The sequence below is a fragment of the Protopterus annectens genome, chromosome 4.part0, assembly GCF_019279795.1.
Source record: "Protopterus annectens isolate FY-2018-M chromosome 4.part0, PAN1.0, whole genome shotgun sequence".
NCBI classification, from domain to species: domain Eukaryota; kingdom Metazoa; phylum Chordata; order Ceratodontiformes; family Protopteridae; genus Protopterus; species Protopterus annectens.
Genome location: NC_056733.1, coordinates 1,621,060,878 through 1,621,081,415, shown reverse-complemented (window position 1 = coordinate 1,621,081,415; position 20,538 = coordinate 1,621,060,878). Strand labels below are relative to the sequence as shown.

The 20,538-nt window shown below is 38.8% G+C and overlaps 1 protein-coding gene across 6 annotated transcripts in view; it reads right to left on the bottom strand.

The window, feature by feature from the left end:
- LOC122799976 (proton-coupled amino acid transporter 1-like) overlaps positions 1–20,538 on the bottom strand; it is a 1,348,908-nt gene that overhangs the window by 760,967 nt on the left and 567,403 nt on the right. For all 6 annotated transcript variants that reach the window (XM_044069408.1, XM_044069412.1, XM_044069406.1 and 3 more), the window contains one exon: positions 15,481–15,565. In XM_044069408.1, coding sequence (XP_043925343.1) covers positions 15,481–15,565 — 85 coding nt within the window. The remainder of the gene's footprint in view (positions 1–15,480; positions 15,566–20,538) is intronic.

Below are 20,538 nucleotides of genomic sequence, written 5' to 3'. Positions count from 1 at the left end.
TGATGGAGAGGTAGGGAGGGGATTGGTGTTACTATCTTGGATGGGAGGGCAGTGATGTAGATGTCTCCTACAAATATCCCTAGTCGAGGCTGGGAGCATCATATACTAGGAGGAATGGTCCATTGTAGAGGTAGAGAGTGAACAGGGCTGAGCTGCTGAGAAGGTGGGGCAATACTTTTCAATGCCCCATTGGACACCCGCCTCTCTGCTGTATCTATGAGCACCAAGAGAAAGAGGAAAGCACAGGCAGGTTATATGAAAAAACCCTATCTGACTGACAGCACCAACCTCCCCCACCCCAGGAGGCCCTTACATCCATGCTGCCCTGAGAAAATTCAGTAGTAGTCCGGGGGTGAACTGGAGTAGCTGGTAGCCCCAGAAATGGATGTGGGGCTCTGAGACAGCTGCCTGGATGAGGAAGCCCCCCTTCCCCCCAAAAAGCAAGCCTGTCTCTGGCTTTGCAAACAATGTGTATAGGGATAATCAAGCCAATTCAGTGCCTTACAGACAACACAGTGGCAGGTGTGGTATTGCTTGTTGTTGTCAAGTTTTAAGATCTCACTATAGTATATAGCTTACTTTTAATTGTAGCCTGAAGATTGTTTAATATGGGTGCAGTGTATAAGAGAGATGGGAGAAGGTAGGTAGTGGCAAGAATGGTACTGGTGCTGTTGCTAAGGAAGTTTTTTATGCCTATAAAGCAATGTAATTTTTGGTAATTTTTTATGTTATTTTGAACATGTAGATTAAATTTAAGTTTATCATCTGTAATCACTCAGATAAGGTTTGTATGGGAGACTTCATCAATTTCGTTTTTTACATCTGTCACTTCTGAAATGCAGGCACTGAATGGCATGCAACAGCGATGGGATACCATACTATTGCAACAGTACCACCACAAAGCATTCTGAGGTACAGGGTCATACGTTTCTCTATTTCTACAGAACACAGGTATATAGCACTAGCAAACTCCTGTGACTCATCAACATTTTTCAGCTACACTTCTGATCCTTTGAAGTCCATGCCTTTCTTTCTGCTGAGTTTGCATGTAGTGCACACAACAGCATTACACCTTTATAACTAAGAACAGTTTATTACACTGTCAGTTGCAAACATTTGCACACTTACATTCAGCCTACCAGGCACCACTAAAACCTTTCATCATTGCACTCTAGAAAAACAAACATGACTCTACTCCACTACAATGGTAAGACAAGCACAGTCCAACAACAAACATTACTTGTATGAAATAGTACAACTTCTAGTCTTATTTATTTCACTGCTTCTTCTATTTATCTATACTCACTATCACAGCGCACTTACATTATGTTTCTATTACCCTTACACTCACACACTAGCACACAATTTAAACCAAAACAACAGTGCAACTGTAAACCCCCAGATATTCAAGTCTAAGACTGTTGATCTGTTAATCTTAAAATATCTACCACCAAAACAAACATGTAGATTTAAACAAACCAAATATAGCCAAACATTACTACAGAAATGTAAGTAGACCGATAACCTTAAATGCAAATTTCTAAAATGTGGGTGCATTCACCCTAACCCAGACCTACCACATATAATACTGTCTTAAGCAATCCTTGTGGATTAAAACTATGTCATATAAATGCCTATAGTATGTGAAATAAAATAACAGACCTACACAGCCCTGACATGACTGCAGTAACAGAAACCTGGCTTAAATCACACACAAAGATAAAGAAATACTGCCTTCTGGCAACAACATTGGTTGAAATGATCATACTATTAAAACAGAAGAAGGTGTGGGTGGTGTAGGCATTTTATTTTCAAATGAATTTGACCTGGCTGCCCACATCATGTGAACATCAAGAAGGTTGAAATCCTACTAACTACATTTAAAATTAACTCCAAAAAACTCACTATGTATATCTCCCAATATGGACAAATCAACCTATGAGAACATATTATATTGGCTAACTTCAAATATATCTCTTGAAACAATAATCCTAAATTACTTTAATATGATTGGACCAAATGAACTCATACAACTATTCACACCACTATCACTACAAGGATTAACACAGCTCATACATATGCCCAGAAGAACAGATAAAGTCACTGTAAAAGAAAATATCTTGGACTACATACTGACATCCTATTGCAGCAAAAATGCCCATGCAAAAAATGTGCCTGACAGAATTTGTGATCATAACCCAGTCTTCATCATATGGAAGCCCTCCAAAATTGTTAGAAACATTCAGTGTAAAACCATTAGAAATATTAATGACTCTGATAAGGAAACTTTCTGGTCTATCCTTATGCATAGCAAATGTGAGCCACTGAAAACACTGCCTTTAGATGAAGCAGCAACTCACTTCAACACTGCCTTCCTCTCCATATTAGACTCACCTGTACCTCAATGCATAAAGAGTCAAATCAAAACCTGCACCATGCCTATCACCATATAGAAAGATTCACAACAGAGATAAAGCATAAAAAATGGCATTTAGAAAAAAAAAAAAAACAATCAGCAACAGTATCAACACTTGCAAAAACTAAGGATATCATTCTATAGTCTAAGCAAAATTACCACATTACAGTTTTTAGTCGGCAATAAATGCACTTATTCATCCTGATTAAAAAATCACAGCCCTGCCCTTTCACAGATGACACAAACAATAACATATCATGCAAATTGAATTAATTCTATATAAATGTTAACTCCCTTGGTAAACAGCGCACATCCGAAGCAGTAAATGATGTAGACAATGTCACTACTGCATTCTGATTTCAAAATTTTAAATTTGCCTCTTTTGCAGCAGACAACCTTCCAGTAGAATATATCAAAATAGCTGCAGATGCTTTGCATACCAATTACCTATAATTATAAATTGCACTCTCCAAGAACATGTTTTGAAACAATCCTATGTTGTTCACTTACATTAAGCTGGCAAAACTCTTGATCAGGAAGACCTACAGCCATCTTGTCCCCTTTATCTAAAATTCTTGAAAATATGTTCATCTACAGTTGATCAACTACCTAACAGGGAACAAATTACCTTCCACACCAAAAGCATGGATTTAGATTAACTTTCATCTTCCACATTCATGAAAGACAAAAATAAAGGTGAAATGGTTGCATCCCTTTACATAGACTTATTCAAACCATTTGATATCATTTCACATCACATACAGTAAACTCTAGGATAACCAGCACCCATGGACATTGGTAGATGCTGGATAACTGTAGTTTCTGGTTCCTTGAGAGTTACTATTAAAATAGGCCTAATACTGAACTCTATACTACTTGTTTGGTTTGACTTGTTCTTAGGTTGGAGAGAGAGATAATTTATTCCTATCTTCCTTTTTAAAACTCTAAAAATGTAAGGTATGTTTCTGCAGGGGGAGAGGATTAACAAAGTGCAACACATGAAAATTGTACTGTGTTTTTCAATTTTTTTTCTGGTTGCTCGAGTTCCGGTTAATTAAGAGTTTACTGTATTATTGTTTAAACTCAAGGAACTGAACTTCATAAACAGTACAGTCAATTTTACTTATTTATTTATTTGACAAATGTAACCAGGCAAGTCCGACTGGGTCAGGAGCCCATTTTCAGCGTAAGCCCGGGGAGAAATTCTCCACAACGGTAAATATTGCAAATATACAGAGTACTGAATTTACATTTAGTATATAATTTACAGAAATGTATATGGCAGACAACTGGTATACATTTACATAAAGGATTAAATTAGCAAAACTAGTAGCTGATTTACAGATAGGATGAGATAATATGGGATGTGCTTTATGCCAATAGTCTTGTAGCAATAGTATATATAACCCATCTCCCACTGATTAGGCAGAGAAAAAAGGAGATATAAAGGTAAATATGTTAATTAAGGAAGGAGGCATAATGAGAGAATAAATGGGCTTAGTTAGAAAGTTGGGTATTTGAGATGAAGAAAGTCTTGTAGAAAGATCGGCAAGGTAAGGTATAATGTATAACTTGGCTAGAAGGTATATATAGACCCTAAGAAGTGAGTAAACTGTAGGGGAAGGTATGGTGGAAATACAGGTGGAGTGAGGATGCCGTGAAGAGGCAGGAGGAGGAGGGAAGAAAGTGACAGGATGGAAGGAAATTAAAGTTCTGAGGTAGAAAAGAAGGGGTAGGGGAGTGGACAAGAAGTAGAGAAAGGGAAATATAAGGGTGTGGGGGCTAGCTAAGCAGTTTTTAAACAGGGGCAGATACCTGTTTCTAGAAGGAAGTTATTTAGTGTGAGTTTAAAACTCTTGAGGTTTGATACTGCTCTGATGTTTACGGTAAGACATTCCAGAGTTTCAAGACAGTGTAAGAGAAGAGATAGTGTTCAGCTTTTTTGTTTGGTCTATATAGGGTTACAAGTTGCTTATTTTCAGATTGGAGAGCCCTGGTATATAGATTTGGAGGATTAAATTTAGAACAGGACAGTTTTTGGGTTGATATATAACTTTGTGGGCCGTAGCTAGTTGCAGGTAATTTAGGAGATGTGGGAATTTAAGCCAGTTGAGGGCCCAGAGATCAGTGCAGTGGTGCTTATAATGAGGTACACCTATAGCAAAGTTAGCGATTTTATTATAGCAAGATTCAAGTTTATTTTTTTTAAAGTAATCTGAATATTGGTCAGAATGAGAGGCCCATAAAGTAGGGAGGGGAGCAGGTAGGTAGTGGCCAGTGTAGTTTTGGTGGTTGTATCCATAAAGCTTTTATGGCGATACAGTATCCCTAGTTTGCAATGCGTCTTTCTGATTGCATTGTGTAAATGTGGATCAAAGGAAAGCTTATTGTCTGTGGTCACTCCTTATAGTTTGGCCTGAGAAACCACTTCAATTTGAGTATTATTTAGTGAGAAAATCTTAAAAGTCAGTTGAGAGTGTCTTGGGTGTAAAAAGGAGGAGTTTGGCTTTATTAAGGTTCAGCAGAAGTTCTGCTTTGTTTAGCGAGTTTTCAATAAGAAGAGACGGCAGCTTGGGTTATTTGCTGAAGGTGAGTTATCTTATTGGAGGAAGAGATTACAAAAGAATCGTCAGTGTACTGAATTAAGGAGCTTTGGTGGAAAGTAGTGTTAAGGCTACTTATGACGATGTTGACTAGGAGGGGTCCAAGAATGGAACCCTGAGGAACTGCTGTGCTGTTTAGTAGATAGTGGGAGAGATAGCCCTGCCATTTTACACATTGTTGTCAGTCAGTTAAATTGCTGCAGAACCATTGTTGAGTGGCTAGGGAAAGACCAAGAGATGAGAGTTTTTGTAATAGTTTTTGGTGTGAAACTGTATCAAAAGCCCTGGACAAATCAAAAAGTAACACTGAGGTTAATAGTCCAGAGTGTCTAGCTTTGTTATCTGTAAAGGAGATTAGAAATAATTTGTTGAAGTGGTTGATGGCATCATCGAAGGGTTAAGGCTTTTAGTATGGAGCAGTTGAAATAAATAGGTGTTGGTTAAAGTTAGATAAATCGCAGGAGGTTTTATAGGTGTGTTTTCTGGATGGGTCATGGTTCTGTAAGTACAGGTGGGAAGGTAGTCACTTAAAATATATGGGAGGGTTCTGGAGTTAGACTGTTTGTGGGGTTCTGAAACCAGAATTCAGTCCAGAATACATCCTGGGTTGCTATTTTTCAAAATTCTTGCTGGTGTAGAAATGAGTTGCATGAATTTAAAGATTTATGCTATTTACTGGGTAGTCTGAGTTTAAGTTTTGTCAATCCACATTAATATCTCCCATGATGATTATTTCATTGTGTGGGATCCAGGACAGGATGTCTTCTAATATTGGAATGTTGTTGCTGGGTGGAATATACATGACTGCTATGCATAAATGCTTTGTGTTACTGATTTTTAAGGAGGCTATGATAATTTCAGCAGTACAGAACGAGGGACTGGGTTTGGGGTATGACAGAATACTAAGTGAGTTGGGATAGATTAAGAATACCCCTCCCCAATTTTTATGAGTTTGTTCTGCTCTTATTATGTTATACCTGGGGGGAGCAGTTCTTTATCTTTAATGTGTGACTTAAGCCATGTTTCAATGACTGCAAGTATATGATGGGAGTACTAAGACAACCATGCATGGAACTCTGCAATTTTGTTGCAAATACTGGCTTAAATTAAGAGTAGGTAGAAACAGATTTTTAGGGGAAAATGTTTTAAAAAAGGTGGGATTAGAAGGGAATCTGGGTTTGGATTTATGTCTCCACATTGGGTTAATTTAGACTACAGTGTAAAATGGTGGTTGAGGAGGGTAGATTTTATTAAATGCCTTAGTTTTGAAAAGAGCATTGGCTTAGATTTAAGGGAGGTTTGTTGAATTTTGTATTTAGCAAGTAATACTATGCTAGATTCATAGAGGGTGGATGATATGTTGGAGAAACTGTTTGCTTTTCTAGCAAGGTATTGGTAGTATAGATTTGTCTATTATGAAAAAAGTTTGGGGGGTTTGAGTAATGTATGTGTAAAATAAATACAGTGACAGGGTAAGGGCAGTATGGTTGGTTTAGGGTAGATCATATTATTGAATTAAATAGGGTGGTTGAAACGTATTGGGTATGTAGTGTGAGTCAGGTTGTATGGGTGATACAGGGTGAGGAACTATGGATATGGTTGTAGAAGATAAGCTTATAGGGTAGACAGTCAATAGACGGGTTTGGTGTAATTTGATAGAAAATAAGTGGTAGTGTGTGATTGGAGAGGAGTCAAGTATAAATGTAATAGAAATAGGGGTGGGTGGGAATGGGGGTAGGGGACCGGAGTGAGCCCAAGCGAAGCAAGGGGAAACCAATCTGGTCAGGTAGCGTGCTAAAAAATCAGGTAAGTTATAAGGAAGCTTGAGAAGAAAGAACTGCAGGGAATACTCTGTCAATAATATAGGCAAGGCAGTAGTGTCTGTTTTAGGCTGAGGTAATAAGGGTAAGCAGGGAGAATAATGTAGGACTAGAGGTAAAGAAACTGGGGGAAGAAAAGGAAGAGAAAGGTCCAAGCTACTTTACAGGCAGGTAAGGTGGAGGGGTGTAAGCAGTAGGAAGGACATACAGAATTTTAATGATTAGCAAAATATGCTACAAAGGCAATGTAATTCAGAGGCTGAGAAAGTCTGAAGCAGGAAAGGGAAAGGAGAGAGGGGTTAGAGCACAGAGTGGTGATGTACAAGGAGCTGGTACAGTTAAACAGGATGGGATACAGTATATAAAAAAATGCAAGCTGCACATACATTAAAAACTAAAGGATTTTCTGGGTGAATAAAGTCTGAACTTCCAGTGCCCATGATATTTCCATTCCACCCATACCAATTTTATTCCAAACAAGTCAGACAGGTCTTCAGGTAAGAGAAGGGGCCAGCCATAGGTTGAGTACAACAATTCAAGCAGACTTTCAAACAGTATGATAACAGTAGGCCTAAGGATCAGCACTTGTACATCACCACAGAGCCATGAGAATAGCAGATAGAGGCAGACTGGGAGAAAGAAAGGTTGAAAAGTTACCCAATAATCAAACACAGTGTTTGCGCAGGGCAGATGAGGTGTTAACTCCTCAAGAATCAAAATTAGGTGTGCCACAAGTTTCAATATTAGGACTGCTACTATCTTTAAAAATAAAATGCATGGAATCTTTCTCCCATAATCCACTATGCAGGCAGTTCAACAGTAATATGTGCAGCCACTTCAAATAGATCCAAGATTATCTACAGCAGTCCTTTACAAAAACTGAAAAATGGCTCCAGCAATATAAATTACTCATAAATCCAAAGAAAAATAAACTAATGATATTTTCACCTCTAACCCTACAATTAAATTACAGTGACGTAAAAATATTATCAGACGATATTACCAGAACTAAGCTAGTACAAAATATGAAACTAATGGGTATAATGATAGACCACAAATTAAGATTTGATAAGCATATTCAACATGCTATTCAAAAAAACAAAGAAGGACTTTATAATGTCAAACTGTATCTATCAGAACATGCACCTCAGACTATCATAGCTTAAACCTATGTATTCCCGGACCTCTGGGATGCTTCATTTTGACCAACCTACAGTCATCTCAGCTAACCATACTGGAGCAATCATAACAGACTAAGTTTTCAAGTAAGCATATTAACTAAATTCATCACTGTCTTACACTTCAGTCCCTTAACTGGCTGAAACTATCTAACCTATTAACCTACACTAACATTATGAGTGCTCACAGCATACTCTACAACCCTGACAGATGCTCTGCCATCACCTATTAAATTGATACTTGTCTCAAAGAAAAATATGCTCTGTCATCATCCATCTATTAAACTGATACACGACTCAAAGAAAACTGCATTCACTGAAACAAGCTTTACAGCTTATTCAAAAATCTAAACATCGTAATGGCAACTGTCTATGTTCTACGTACATTTCAAAACTGTATTTTGTTAGCTCATCCTGACTGACTGTGAAAAGTATGTAACGTGAAGCTTTTCTCCCTGGGCCTGTATTGAAAAGAGAATTCGCTCAGTCAGACTTTCTCAGTAATCAAAGACAAAGAAACAAATAAATAAGATCTATGCAAGGACAAAGAGTTGACCCACTTTCCCACAGACAGGATGGAATTCTTATTGCTCTTCCTAAACCAGTGCTTCCCTATTTCTTCTAACAGAAGCCTGTTCAAATGTACCAACACCTGCTACTGAGTCACGAGATGGTTTTTCTGCAGCTCACTAAAGCCATCTGAAAGTTTTTTTTTTTTCCATGGCCTTTCCCACAGCAATGCCTTCTCTTCAGAGACTGCCACAGTTGTTTGCTGCTTTCCTGGCCTGTTGGAACTTATCAGTAAAACCTAGAGTCCCCCTTCATTAGCACTGCAAGGTATGTCTAATGCTTTAACCGGACAGCCTTCCTCAGCACCACTGTCCAATAGCAGGTCTTACGGTTTCGGATATGACAAACACTAATCATCTTCTATTAACAGCTCATTGTTGTTGCCCCAACTAAAGAGGTCCTAAATAGGACATATCTGGACTCTGCATCACCAATCTCTCCATGCATATAGGAGAAACTCTTCTGGAGATGGGAATTAACTCCATCCATGAAAGAAATATCAGCCAGCTATTCACAGTATAGTTTTATTATGCAAATGGGTTTTCCCGGATCTGCTCAGCCACCACCCAACCTCATAACTCAACACACCTTCACCAAGTGGCAATTATAAGACAGCTCAACATTTCCCTTAACTGAAATGTCTAGAACATCTGGCTTTAAGTCTGATGGCACAAGAAAAAAAATCTCATTTATAGAGGCTTGACTTGAGATTTTCTGGTACCAAGTATCTTTTTCTTTTTTTTTGGGACAATCCATGGTGATCACAGACTTAATAAAAAAATACCAGTCATGCTATCTATAGGTCATCTCTTTCATTCTCCAAGTGAATTAAAGTCTTACAGCAATAATACAGAGTCAGTAGGGGTTAGCCTATCTTTACCTCTCTTATGGTCTCTAAGAAGGCTGAATGCTCTTAACATACACACAAACAAGAAAAAGAGTTTATCTTTCTGCATATTTTAGTTTCGTTGAGGCAACCCTTTCATCTGCTTCAATGAGCTTTCAACATTAAGGTACACAAACTACTTGTTGAGGATCAAGTCCAGAGTAGGGGAGAGACCACATCCACTATGGGTCTGGTTCCAGAATCAATAATGTCTATAGAGGTAAGACAAACTAATTATAGAGCAGCTTTCAATTTTATGTAAATCTTTTGTCTCTATCTGCAGCAGTGAGGTACCATTCCAAGTCCCAACACCCAGTCTTCATTGTAAGAGTCCGGTCCATATTAATCCATCCTGTTTCTGCCTGCAAACTGCATCCTACCTCAACCTTCTGTCTTGTGGAAATATTGCACACAGCAGCACTAGAAACATTTTTGCTACATAGGCCACCTTGCTACCAGACACTTGATAGTGAATGACATTCCCTGGGACTGACTCCTCCCAGTATCCTTACTATGTGTGAGGTTTCCCAGTTCTTTAACAAAATCATCGAGGAGGACACATTTTTGATCACTTCTCCTCTTAAATCTATTTGTGTAGGGTGATTCTACTAGAAGCAAAAAGCTCCAGAGAACATAAGGATATCAATCTTAGGGTAGCACAAACTATTCTACCATGGTAAAGCCGTGTATTCCCATAGGATAACACGGAGATTAAGACTTTGTTACCATAGGATAAACTTTTTTTTCAGGAAAACTGAAAAAATGGGTCCTAATCAACATGTTGGTATGGCTGTGTCTTACAAAATCAAGGTATACTTCACAGTCGGAGTACTCCTCTTTGAACATACTATGAGATTTACCTGACCATATTACCTTTATATACAATATGAATGCAAGAAATAAGCTTCTAAACTGCTGTTTCAAGCAACCAGTAAACCATTGTTTTCATTAATATCTATGACAGAGAAGATGCTGTAGTAAAAACACTGTATTTAGAATACTAAGACTTATTAACAAAAATATTATACCACATCTGTTTGAGATATGTTTGTTGTAATGAAAAATTAATGAACTGTAACTTGTAGGTCTGCACAAGATCATAGAGTAAAGAAGAGGGGAGAGGCTGGTTTCTTGTTGGGTAGGTCATGATGTAAGCATTTACTTTACTGAACTACATTCTACTTTCAAATGTAAAACAAAAATCAGTTAAATACCGATAGCACAGTGGAGAAGTAGCTAGTATCTCTGCTTCATATCACCTACTTCTCTAGTTTGGTTTCAGATAGGGGTGCCTTCCATGCAGATGTCTTCCATTAATCTTTTTAGGGGTTTGACAGACGTTCCAGCTTATTCTTACATCCTGAAGACATGCAGTAGATGAACTAGGCAGCCTCTAAACTATACAAAGGTATGCATGCTATGTGTGTCTGCATGCATCCTGCAATGGGATGCCACCCCATACAGAATGTGTTTCTCTGCCTTGAAACTGCAGAGTGCCAGGACAGGCTCTGGCACCTCTGCAATACTAAAGTAGATTAAATGAGTGACTGGAGAATGAATGAATGAATGACTGAATTAATTAATTTAATAATTAATTAGATGAATAATGTTTAAAAGATAAGCTAGTCTTTTACACTCTTACATAACAGTTACCGGACTGGTTTTATAGAATGAAATGCATAACTTTCAGCCTGCAACTTAATCAAAAAAGAAAGACAAAAATAATGAATTAAACATGAATGTCCTGCTAATAAACTAAGTTTAAATAGCAGTGCTGCTTTTCTTGCAAGCCAAAAGCATATGTTGAATGTTAACAATATTAATTTCCTCAACGATGCCTGCCAATCAGCAGCAACAACTGACTTTATGTAATTCTACTGCCTTCTCTTTACAAGAAACTGCTCTGAAGGTAGGAACATCAAGACATAAAAGATGTCCCATCACTAACTGGAAATCATGGAAAACAGAGTACTTTTGCAGCCTTCTGCAGCAGTGTGACATCAGGCAAAAGGAAGAAACAACCATCCTTAACCATTGCAGTTGGAAATCTCTGCATCACTGCTTTAAAGACAGCAATCAAAATCACACTTTGGTTGCAATTCCACTTTCATATCTTCCATTACAAACAATAGTTCATAGGGTCTTACTAATATTAGTATATGTGGACCAATGAGAAGCCAAACCTTATCATCCATTACTGGTGGGGGGAGGGGTTAATAGTTTCCTCCGCTAACATTATCCCCACATTTCAAGTGAAATTTTGCAAATGCCCATCTGTTCATCCAGATTCATTATCAAGGTTGCTAGGGAAGTGCTGTATCATCTAGCAGTGGACATTTTACGTGCTATGAACACATGCAGTAGAAGGCCATAATGTACACCTATAGTGTTCCCAGGTTTGCCATGAAAAGTATACACTAACTGGCAAGCAGTGGCCATATAGTGAGGAAGGACACAACTATCTAGTAAACTATAAATTCAGATTTCATAGGGTTTCTTGAATTCTCAGCAGCATATGCTCCTGTTTCTTGTCTTTCACCTGCATGCATGTGTTTCACTATGAATTTTGATATCTTCAAGGGATGGCAAGCAGCAACATGATTTTTGCTGGGAGCATGCATTGCTTTGTCTTGCCTTCTTATTGCTTGTACAAGTGAATATATGGAAAGTAGGTGTCTCACCATCTCATGGGAAAAGGAAATTGCATAGCTCATGCACAACAGTTTTAGATGTCAACTCCTTCAGTTTATTAAAGGAGGCTGAGGCTTCGATGTTCAGGGATATGATGGGCTTTGCTTCAGCTCCTCCACTACCTTGATGGTTCACATGATAGCCTATTCCTTGCAATAGTCGGTCTGCCTTTGCAATCATCAATAACACTATGAATTAACCTTTTTTCTCAGAATACTGACAACCTTCAATTAACAGCACTTCCTTATCTTTGCAATTGCACTGTTTTGCAATGCCAACTTATTCTGTCTGACAGAATTTTGCCAGTGTCATTGATGACTAAGGTCTAATGCTATTCCTCTCACAATTCATATGTATTCTGTTGATGTATGCATGGTTTAATAAGGAATGTCTTAGCAGTGTAGTCTAAATAGATTTTCTTTTGCCAGATTGCATGCTGTATGGATGCACAGCTAACTATACAACTTGGCACAACTTCCAATGCACCTGTTTGCTGGAAAACCTGCTTGAGGTGTTTATGTAATGCTGCCTACCTGCATACTTGTTTGCACTTATGCCTTATACTCAGGTCCAGTATACTTGCAATGTGTGTGCATATGTACCCATCCTGACATCCCTGCACATGCAGTCATCTTGTGAATTGGAGAGCAGGGACTTCAATTTGTGCAGATTTGTAAATGCAGCCTTCATGAAATACAACTTTATTTTTCACTACTGACTGTGATTTTAGACTTGTAGTGCCTGAATAACAGCCAAGACTCTCTTGTCTTCCTGAATGGATTACACAAGAAAGGACTATCCCACTGCGATTTTTCACACTTATAAAAACGGTTGGCTACCCCACATGGTTCTTAGTGTCAGCTGCTAAAGTTCCTTATTGCTATGTGAAATTTTATAACTAGGTATTTCAGTATTTTCTGGAATGATGAGTACACCCTTGACATAATGATACAGATTCTGAGTTTTTCAAAAGCCTCTGGATTAAAGTAAAGCAAACTGTGGCATCACTCTTCCCATCATCCTCAACAACAGCATCTGTTCTTTCAAGTAAGGCCAGATGGTGTCATTAAAAGTCAAGACTGCTCCTTCACTTTCAACAATATTTTTACTTGCTTATTTAATTTAAACATGAAGCCTCTAGTTTTTCAATTAAATTAGTAAATTAAATAGCCACTCTATACAAAAGCTGACAAAAAAACATATTTTACTTTGTCATGAGTTTTTACAAAATCCAAACTCAATGATTAACCCTAAGTGTTCTCAGTTGGGGGAGGGGGGTCACATATCTTAATGTAATGTTATTTTTTTTAGAAAGCTACTTTTTACCTAAAAGGCATTATGACAGCACATTTGATTAAATGAATTCCCCCTGGCCTCTCCAGTCAAATCATAAATTTCATGTGAAAATATTGCTAAGCTGGAGAATCTTCATCAGAAATGCTAGTGACTGCTTTGTAGTAACTCTTGCAACATGTGTTACACAACTTGTAAAATGTACTTACGGAAACTTAAACAGCTGAGATAACCTAGCTTTCTTATAAAGCGGAATTTTCTTTGTTTCAGGTCATTTTCCTTACATGAGTCAGATTATCATATTTCCAGTTTTGCACATCTCACCTTTTTAGTGACTCTGCTTCTCAGTGGCTATCCAGTTTCTTCACCTTTAGACTACAAAACACTCGGTAGGTTTTATGGGCTTAGGGAGAGGAAAACTGCAACTGTAAATGACAACACGTAGTACAAGAGCTGCACGATAAAGAATAGCTGTATGTCCCCTGTGAGTGTGAAATGTTATAGGTACCTTGTTGTCAGTGTGTTTTTTCTGGAAAAAAATACTTCAGCATATTAGGCAAAAATATATCAGAAGAAAAGGAACAAATTCCTACAGAAAAGTATCATGACATTTTATTCAGTCCCAGCAAAATATACACGGTGGAAGATGTGTAGGACAGAAATGCTGAACAGGGGAAGAAATGACTATCCTATTTTTTACTAAGAGGAAGTACAGAGATCATTCTGTAGAGAGGAAAATACACTCAGGAAAGGAAATGTTGTATTTAGAGAATACGTAATCCTTAAGTGAGCAGTCTCTCCAAATTACTGTCAGTGGATGGTGACTCAAACAGAAGTCCCTCTTGATGGAAAAGAATTTGAGAAGTAAGAACAATTTAGTTACAGAGTTAACTATAAAAATGGAATCAGAAAGATCTTCACAAATACAAGGTTCCACGAGTTTAGAGTTACCTCCCAATTTCCAAGCCTTCTCATAATTTCACTTTTTTCCTAGAATAATGTCTCTTATCATTAATGATACTCAAAGAACATCGTAAAAAAAGGTAAATCTGTCTACCTATCTGCCTATTTGTGACCACTACTATAGGAATGATCATAATAAGGGGGCTCAAGGTCTATACCATTTACCATTAATGGAGGACACAATTCCAGAGGAAGATGTGAGAGCTCAGACCCCTCCATTTCAAATCTACAAAAAAGACTGAGAGCGTGGTATGCATATATGATACTAGGTTCCCACAAAGTGAGACCTGGCGGTAGCACTGACTGTTCACCTAGTGGAATTCTTTGCTGGCTGGGCCTACAATGGCACAATGGACTCACACTATGCAGCCAAGGAGAAACAGTTGTGTAGAGGAACTCTTCCCCGTTACAGTCAATGACTGCATGCTCAGAGGAGCCACTGAGCAGGAGTGGGGTCACTCCCAAGGGTAGAGGGTAGTCCAAACTCAGGGCCAAACACACTGACCTGCTCCCTACCTCCAGACTCTTTCAGGGGAATGAAAGGCTGAAACAGATTCCTGGTCAAGAGGCTATAGGGCTCTCACCTAGCCCACGAATACCTGGCTCCACTTCTGCTGAAATAAATGGACCAAGTGGGTGACAAGTGGGTGACAAGTGGTGTGTGACAAGTGGTGTGTGTGTGTGTGTGTGTGTGTGTGTGTGTGTGTGTGTGTGTGTGTGTGTGTGTGTGTGTGTGTGTGTGTGTGTGTGTAGGGGGCTAATCAGGCAAGGTCCTGGGGGAAAATAAAAAAAATATATAGCAGATAAAATTCTCAAGGAATAAAAAAGTAAACGCATACAATGACTTCTTTAAAAAAATGCCATTTAAAGACCTTTTTTCCATTGTGTCAGTAACTCTTTTATGCTGGACACACAAGATTTTAAGCTTTAACACAGTAGCAAAACTTTCACTATGACATGGTCCTCTAAAAATCAAAGGACATAGGTTGGAATATCCACACATTATTTAAAGGCATGCACTTGTAAACTATTTGTATTAATGTGTAACTTATTTACTTACCTGTTTGATATTTTCAGCCAAAAATACAAAATACACACAACAAAAGCCCAACTGAGTAACGATTAGAAAAAAATCAACAAGTCGCCTAAAGAGAAAAAAAAAAGAAAGTAAACTTTTTTGTTTTGTAGAAGTCTCCTGATAAACATTTCTAATGACTTGTCAGTGTGTCAAACACATTTTCTTAAGGAGAAACATAAATGTTTCAAATCCTAGCATCCAAACCAAGCAGGCATGTCTAGTCCATGTTCGACTTTTACAATAAAAGTAGCAGGAAATGACATCATATCCAGCGGTGCTTAGAGTTTATCAGATCTTATACATCTTTTCAACGTCTATTAAACTGAGTGCAAAGTCTTTGAGAGCCAACTGTCAAATCAAAGAGTACACCTGATAATGCAGCAAACCTACTGCTCCATTTCTATTGTAGACGTGAAAACTAAACGTGAAAATAAAACATTTTTGTAGGGGAGCAAGCCCCTTTTGCCGCCACTGCACAATTACACAGAAATTGAAAGTGTAAACTCTACACATAACATTTTCTTTCAACTGTGACTGCACAATCTCAACAGAATTCTTAACAAGAGGTAACTGATGAATCACTTTTCATCAAATAGTCTATTAACAAAATGAAGTATCCCCAGTTTATTTAAGCTCTGATCTAACTTCTGTTAGAAACACTGTAATATCAACACACTGAGCTAAAATACAGGTTTCTGAAATAGAGACAATGTGGGTATATTCTGCAATAGGCCCATAGTGAAATGGAGAGATAACTGGCTTTACAGAGAGGAGATAGGTCAAAAAGTATCTTTCTACCCTCTAAAAGGCAAAATGCAGTACTTTAGTATTACGGGTAGAGTACCTGGGTTTTAAATAATTCAAGCAGGTTTCAGAATATATTTGCATGGATGAGATGAAGCTTGACAGACAAGCTAATACAACCTTGCAGTAGCCAAAAACCAGATAACGAGATTCTTGTTCAAGGAGATGATGGAAATAGTGCGTAACACAACAAGATATACACAATCAGAAGAATCCTTACTACTGTAGAAACAGTCAATAATCATGCTGACTTCTTTATTAAAGATATTAATGCCCGCGGAGTATGTCAGAAGGATGTATAGGGTAACCAAAGGCATCTCAAACTGTGACCCTGTTCACACAACAACCAAGTCTGTCAGTAAATTAAAACAAAGGTGGACTTCAACAGGGTATGTGATGACAACTGTGTGACCTGCATCTGTTCATGCCTTAAGGAATACATTTTATTATTTTGTTAAATAGGAAAATGTATTAGGAACGTGTGCTATCTTTCCGTGCTGACTAGGTTGCATTGGTCTGGTCAAGAAAATATATAAGAAAATTGTGAAAATTAAACTGACATTGCTCATTTACAGTTCACTGCCATGGGCAGCCAAACTATAAACTATCAGTCAAATCAGCATCAACTATAAAACTACAAGCAACAAAGCTGATATTAATTATACACTAACATTTTACCAGTTATAACACAGGGCAAGTTATGAATTTAAAACAAACAGCTATTTCATCTGTGCTCAACTAAACACCACCAGGTACAGACAAAAAGTGATGTTATTTAAAGACAGAGAGAAGGGGCTCCAGAACAGATTCCTAGAGGACACTTCGACATGGCAAATGAGCAAGGGAAATTGTTGTTCTGCTTGGAAAAAATAAACAGTCATTGGGGAAACAGTAAGGTTGTAAAATCATGTAGCATTATCACCTGCCCCTGTTTAATCAGACAGCCCCTATTTGGGCAGTTGTGTCCTACAGAAAAAAAAAACACGGCAAATGGGTAAGAAAGGCAGATGAAGACTGAGGAGGTAAAATTTCTTTCAGTAGCAACTACACTTCAGTAAAGGATACACTTACAGGATATACATAATACACTGCTGTATTTCAGGTAAAGATGAACAGATACACTCATGCAGAAAGTAGGGTAGTTGAGATGGGCATATTTTACATGGTGGGGAGATGGATGAGTGATAGTAACATTAAGGACATAACTGTAAAAAGTAAAAAGAGGTAAAGTTTGAAGACAATGACAGAGATGCGAGCTGCATCTTGGAAGTGGTATAGCAGAAATTAGGCTAAAGTATCAGAAGGTGGAAAGGTAAGAGAAAAACAATGAGGGCTATGCAGTGGTGATGTGAAAAGTTCAATTAGTATGCTTCTCCAGACAAGATGAGATGAAATTACTGCTCTCATTCACACTGGTATAAAGTACAGTTTTGTACCTACCATAAATGTAGATGTTCGAGGATATCCATTGCTGCAGTCCTGACATATGGGTATTCCGCTGTCCACCATCGGCCCGAATACCAAAGGGCTAGAATCTGGCGTCGGTCATGGCGCTCGAGGCTGACATCAGTATGTGCCAGTACAAATGCATGACCGACGCCATACCCTCAGTCTTTCTTGCCTCAGACGTCAGAATGCAAAAAACACCACCCAAAACCCAAACCTAAATAAGGGGGTAGGAGGGAGGGAAACTTGGACTGCAGCAATGGATATCCTCGAACATCTACATTTATGGTAGGTACAAAACTGTACTATGTTCTTCGTCTACCATTGCTGCAGTCCTGACATATGGGTAGAATCCCAGAGCAACGGAAAACAGGGAGGATGGCCAACTAAATAGAATTAGGAGCTGCTAACATGCCCTGTAGAATAGCAGTGGCAAACCCAGCCCTAGACCTAGAATAAAGAGGTAAATGATAATGCTCAGTATATGTATGTACAGAACTCCAAGTAGCTGCCTCCAAAATGTCCTTAGCAGCTACCCCTCTCAAAAAGCAGTAGAGGTGGCCGTAGCCCTAGTAGAGTGAGGCCTGATCCCAGCAGGAACATCTTTCCCATGATGAGAATAACAAAAAGCAATACAATGGCCAATCCACTTGGAGAAAGTGTGTTTTGAAACAGCTTTCCCTTGTGAAGTCAAAGCAAAAGAAACAAACAACTGTTGAGATCTTCTGAACTCTGTGGTTCTGCTCAAATAATATCTTAAATGCCTATGCACATCCAAAGAATGCAAAACTTTCACCCCTTTAATTTGGGGGTCAGCAGAAAAAGTAGGCAAATGTATAGATTGGTTCAGTGCCACATATGAAATTACTTTAGGCATAAAAGTAGGATTAGTACGTAAGGAAACTCTGTCCTTGTGAAAAATCAGAAATGGTTCTACTGCCATGAGGGCCTGTAATTCAGAGACCCTTCGAGTAGAAGTAACAGCCAACAAAAAAGCAGTCTTCCAAGACAACAACTTCAACTCAGCTGTAGCTGCAGGTGCAAATGGAGGCAGAGTCAGCTTCTCCAAAACAAAATTAAGATCCCAGGCTGGAGTGGGAGCTCTTCTCAGGGGTCTTATATTCTTTGCCCCTCTAAGAAACTGTTTAACCAATGGATGAGAAAACAAAGGAGGGTCACATTCATAGTGAGCAGAAATAGCTGCAGCATGCACTTTAACAGAAGAGAAAGACAATCCCTTGTCTAACAAAACAGTCAAATATTGCAAAATACAACTCAAGTTAGGCAATTTAACATCAAAGCCGTGAGCTGCACTCCAAAGAAAAAATCTCTTCCATTTATCAGCATAAACTTTCCGAGTAGTAGGACGCCCGGCTTCCAAAAGAACATCCAAAACTTGTTGTGGAAGCTGCAGGCCTTCCTTCCTCAAAACTGAATTCTCCAGGCTGTCAGGTAAAGAGATTGCACCCTGATATTGAGAAAATGATTGTCCTCCTGAGTCAATAAGTGAGGAAACTGTGGTAATGGCCAAGGTGTCCCATGAATTAAACTCCTTAAGAGAGGGTACCAATAATGTCGAGGCCAAACTGGTGCTATCAGAATCATGCGAGGCATTTCCCTCCTGACTTTCAACAATACCTTTGGAAGAAGAGGCAAAGGAGGAAAGGCATACACGTGCAGGTTTCTCCAGCTGAAGGATAGTGCATCTATTTTCCAGGCTTTCGGATGAAACAGCCTTGTGCAAAACTTTGGCAGTTGATAAGTCAGAGGAGAAGCGAACAGATCTATGTCTGGAGTTCCACAAGCCATGGCCAACTGCAGAAACACCTGATGATCCAACTTCCATTCGCGAGGATCCACAATCTGTCTGCTCAGAACATCTGCTAAAGAATTTTGTGCTCCTGGCAGAAACTGTGCTCGAAGAGTGATGTGCAGTTTTAAAGCAGTTTCCCATACTAGCATTGCTTGTCTGCACAATGGATAAGAATGGGTTCCCCCTTGCTTGTTGATGTACCACATGACTGTTGTGTTGTCTGTTCGAATCAACACCAGTCCTGATTGAAGTAGGCTCTGGAATGCTTCCAAAGCAAATTGAACTGCCAGCATCTCTTTCATGTTGATATGTAAATGAAGTAGCTCTGGGGGCCAAAGGTCTTGAATCCATTTTCCTTCGAGATGAGCTCCCCAGGCCGACTCCGAGGCGTCTGTCGTCAATATCTGACATGCCTCTGGCTGGGTCACAGAGAGTCCCTTGTTTAGGTGACATTCCTGAGCCCACCACAGAAATTCTTTTTGTATGCAAGGGAGAATCTGAATGACAGTGTCCAAATCGTGGCTGTGTTGAGTCCACACGCTTTTGAGATACCATTGTAACTTCCTCATATGCAGTTTGGCATTGGGAAGCACTAGAATACAAGATGCCATGAACCCTAAGGCTTGAAGGACTGTCCTTGCAGTCAGCCTGGACATTACTGAAAGATGTTGGAAGTATTGATGAAGATGTCTTTGTTTGTCCAGGGTAAGAAATGCCATCTGGGTTGCTGTATTCAGTCTCACACCCAGAAAACACATCTCTTGTGAGGGTACTAGACTGGACTTTATTTCGTTCACAGAATACCCTAGGCATCTTAAAACTGTCATTACATAGTGAAGATGTTGAAGAAGTTCTTGCTTGCCTTGAGCCAGAAACAAACAGTCGTCCAGATAAGGATAAATTTGAATACCTTGTAGTCTGAAAAAAGCCATTACTGGAGCCAGGACTTTTGTGAATACCCTGGGCGCAGTAGACAA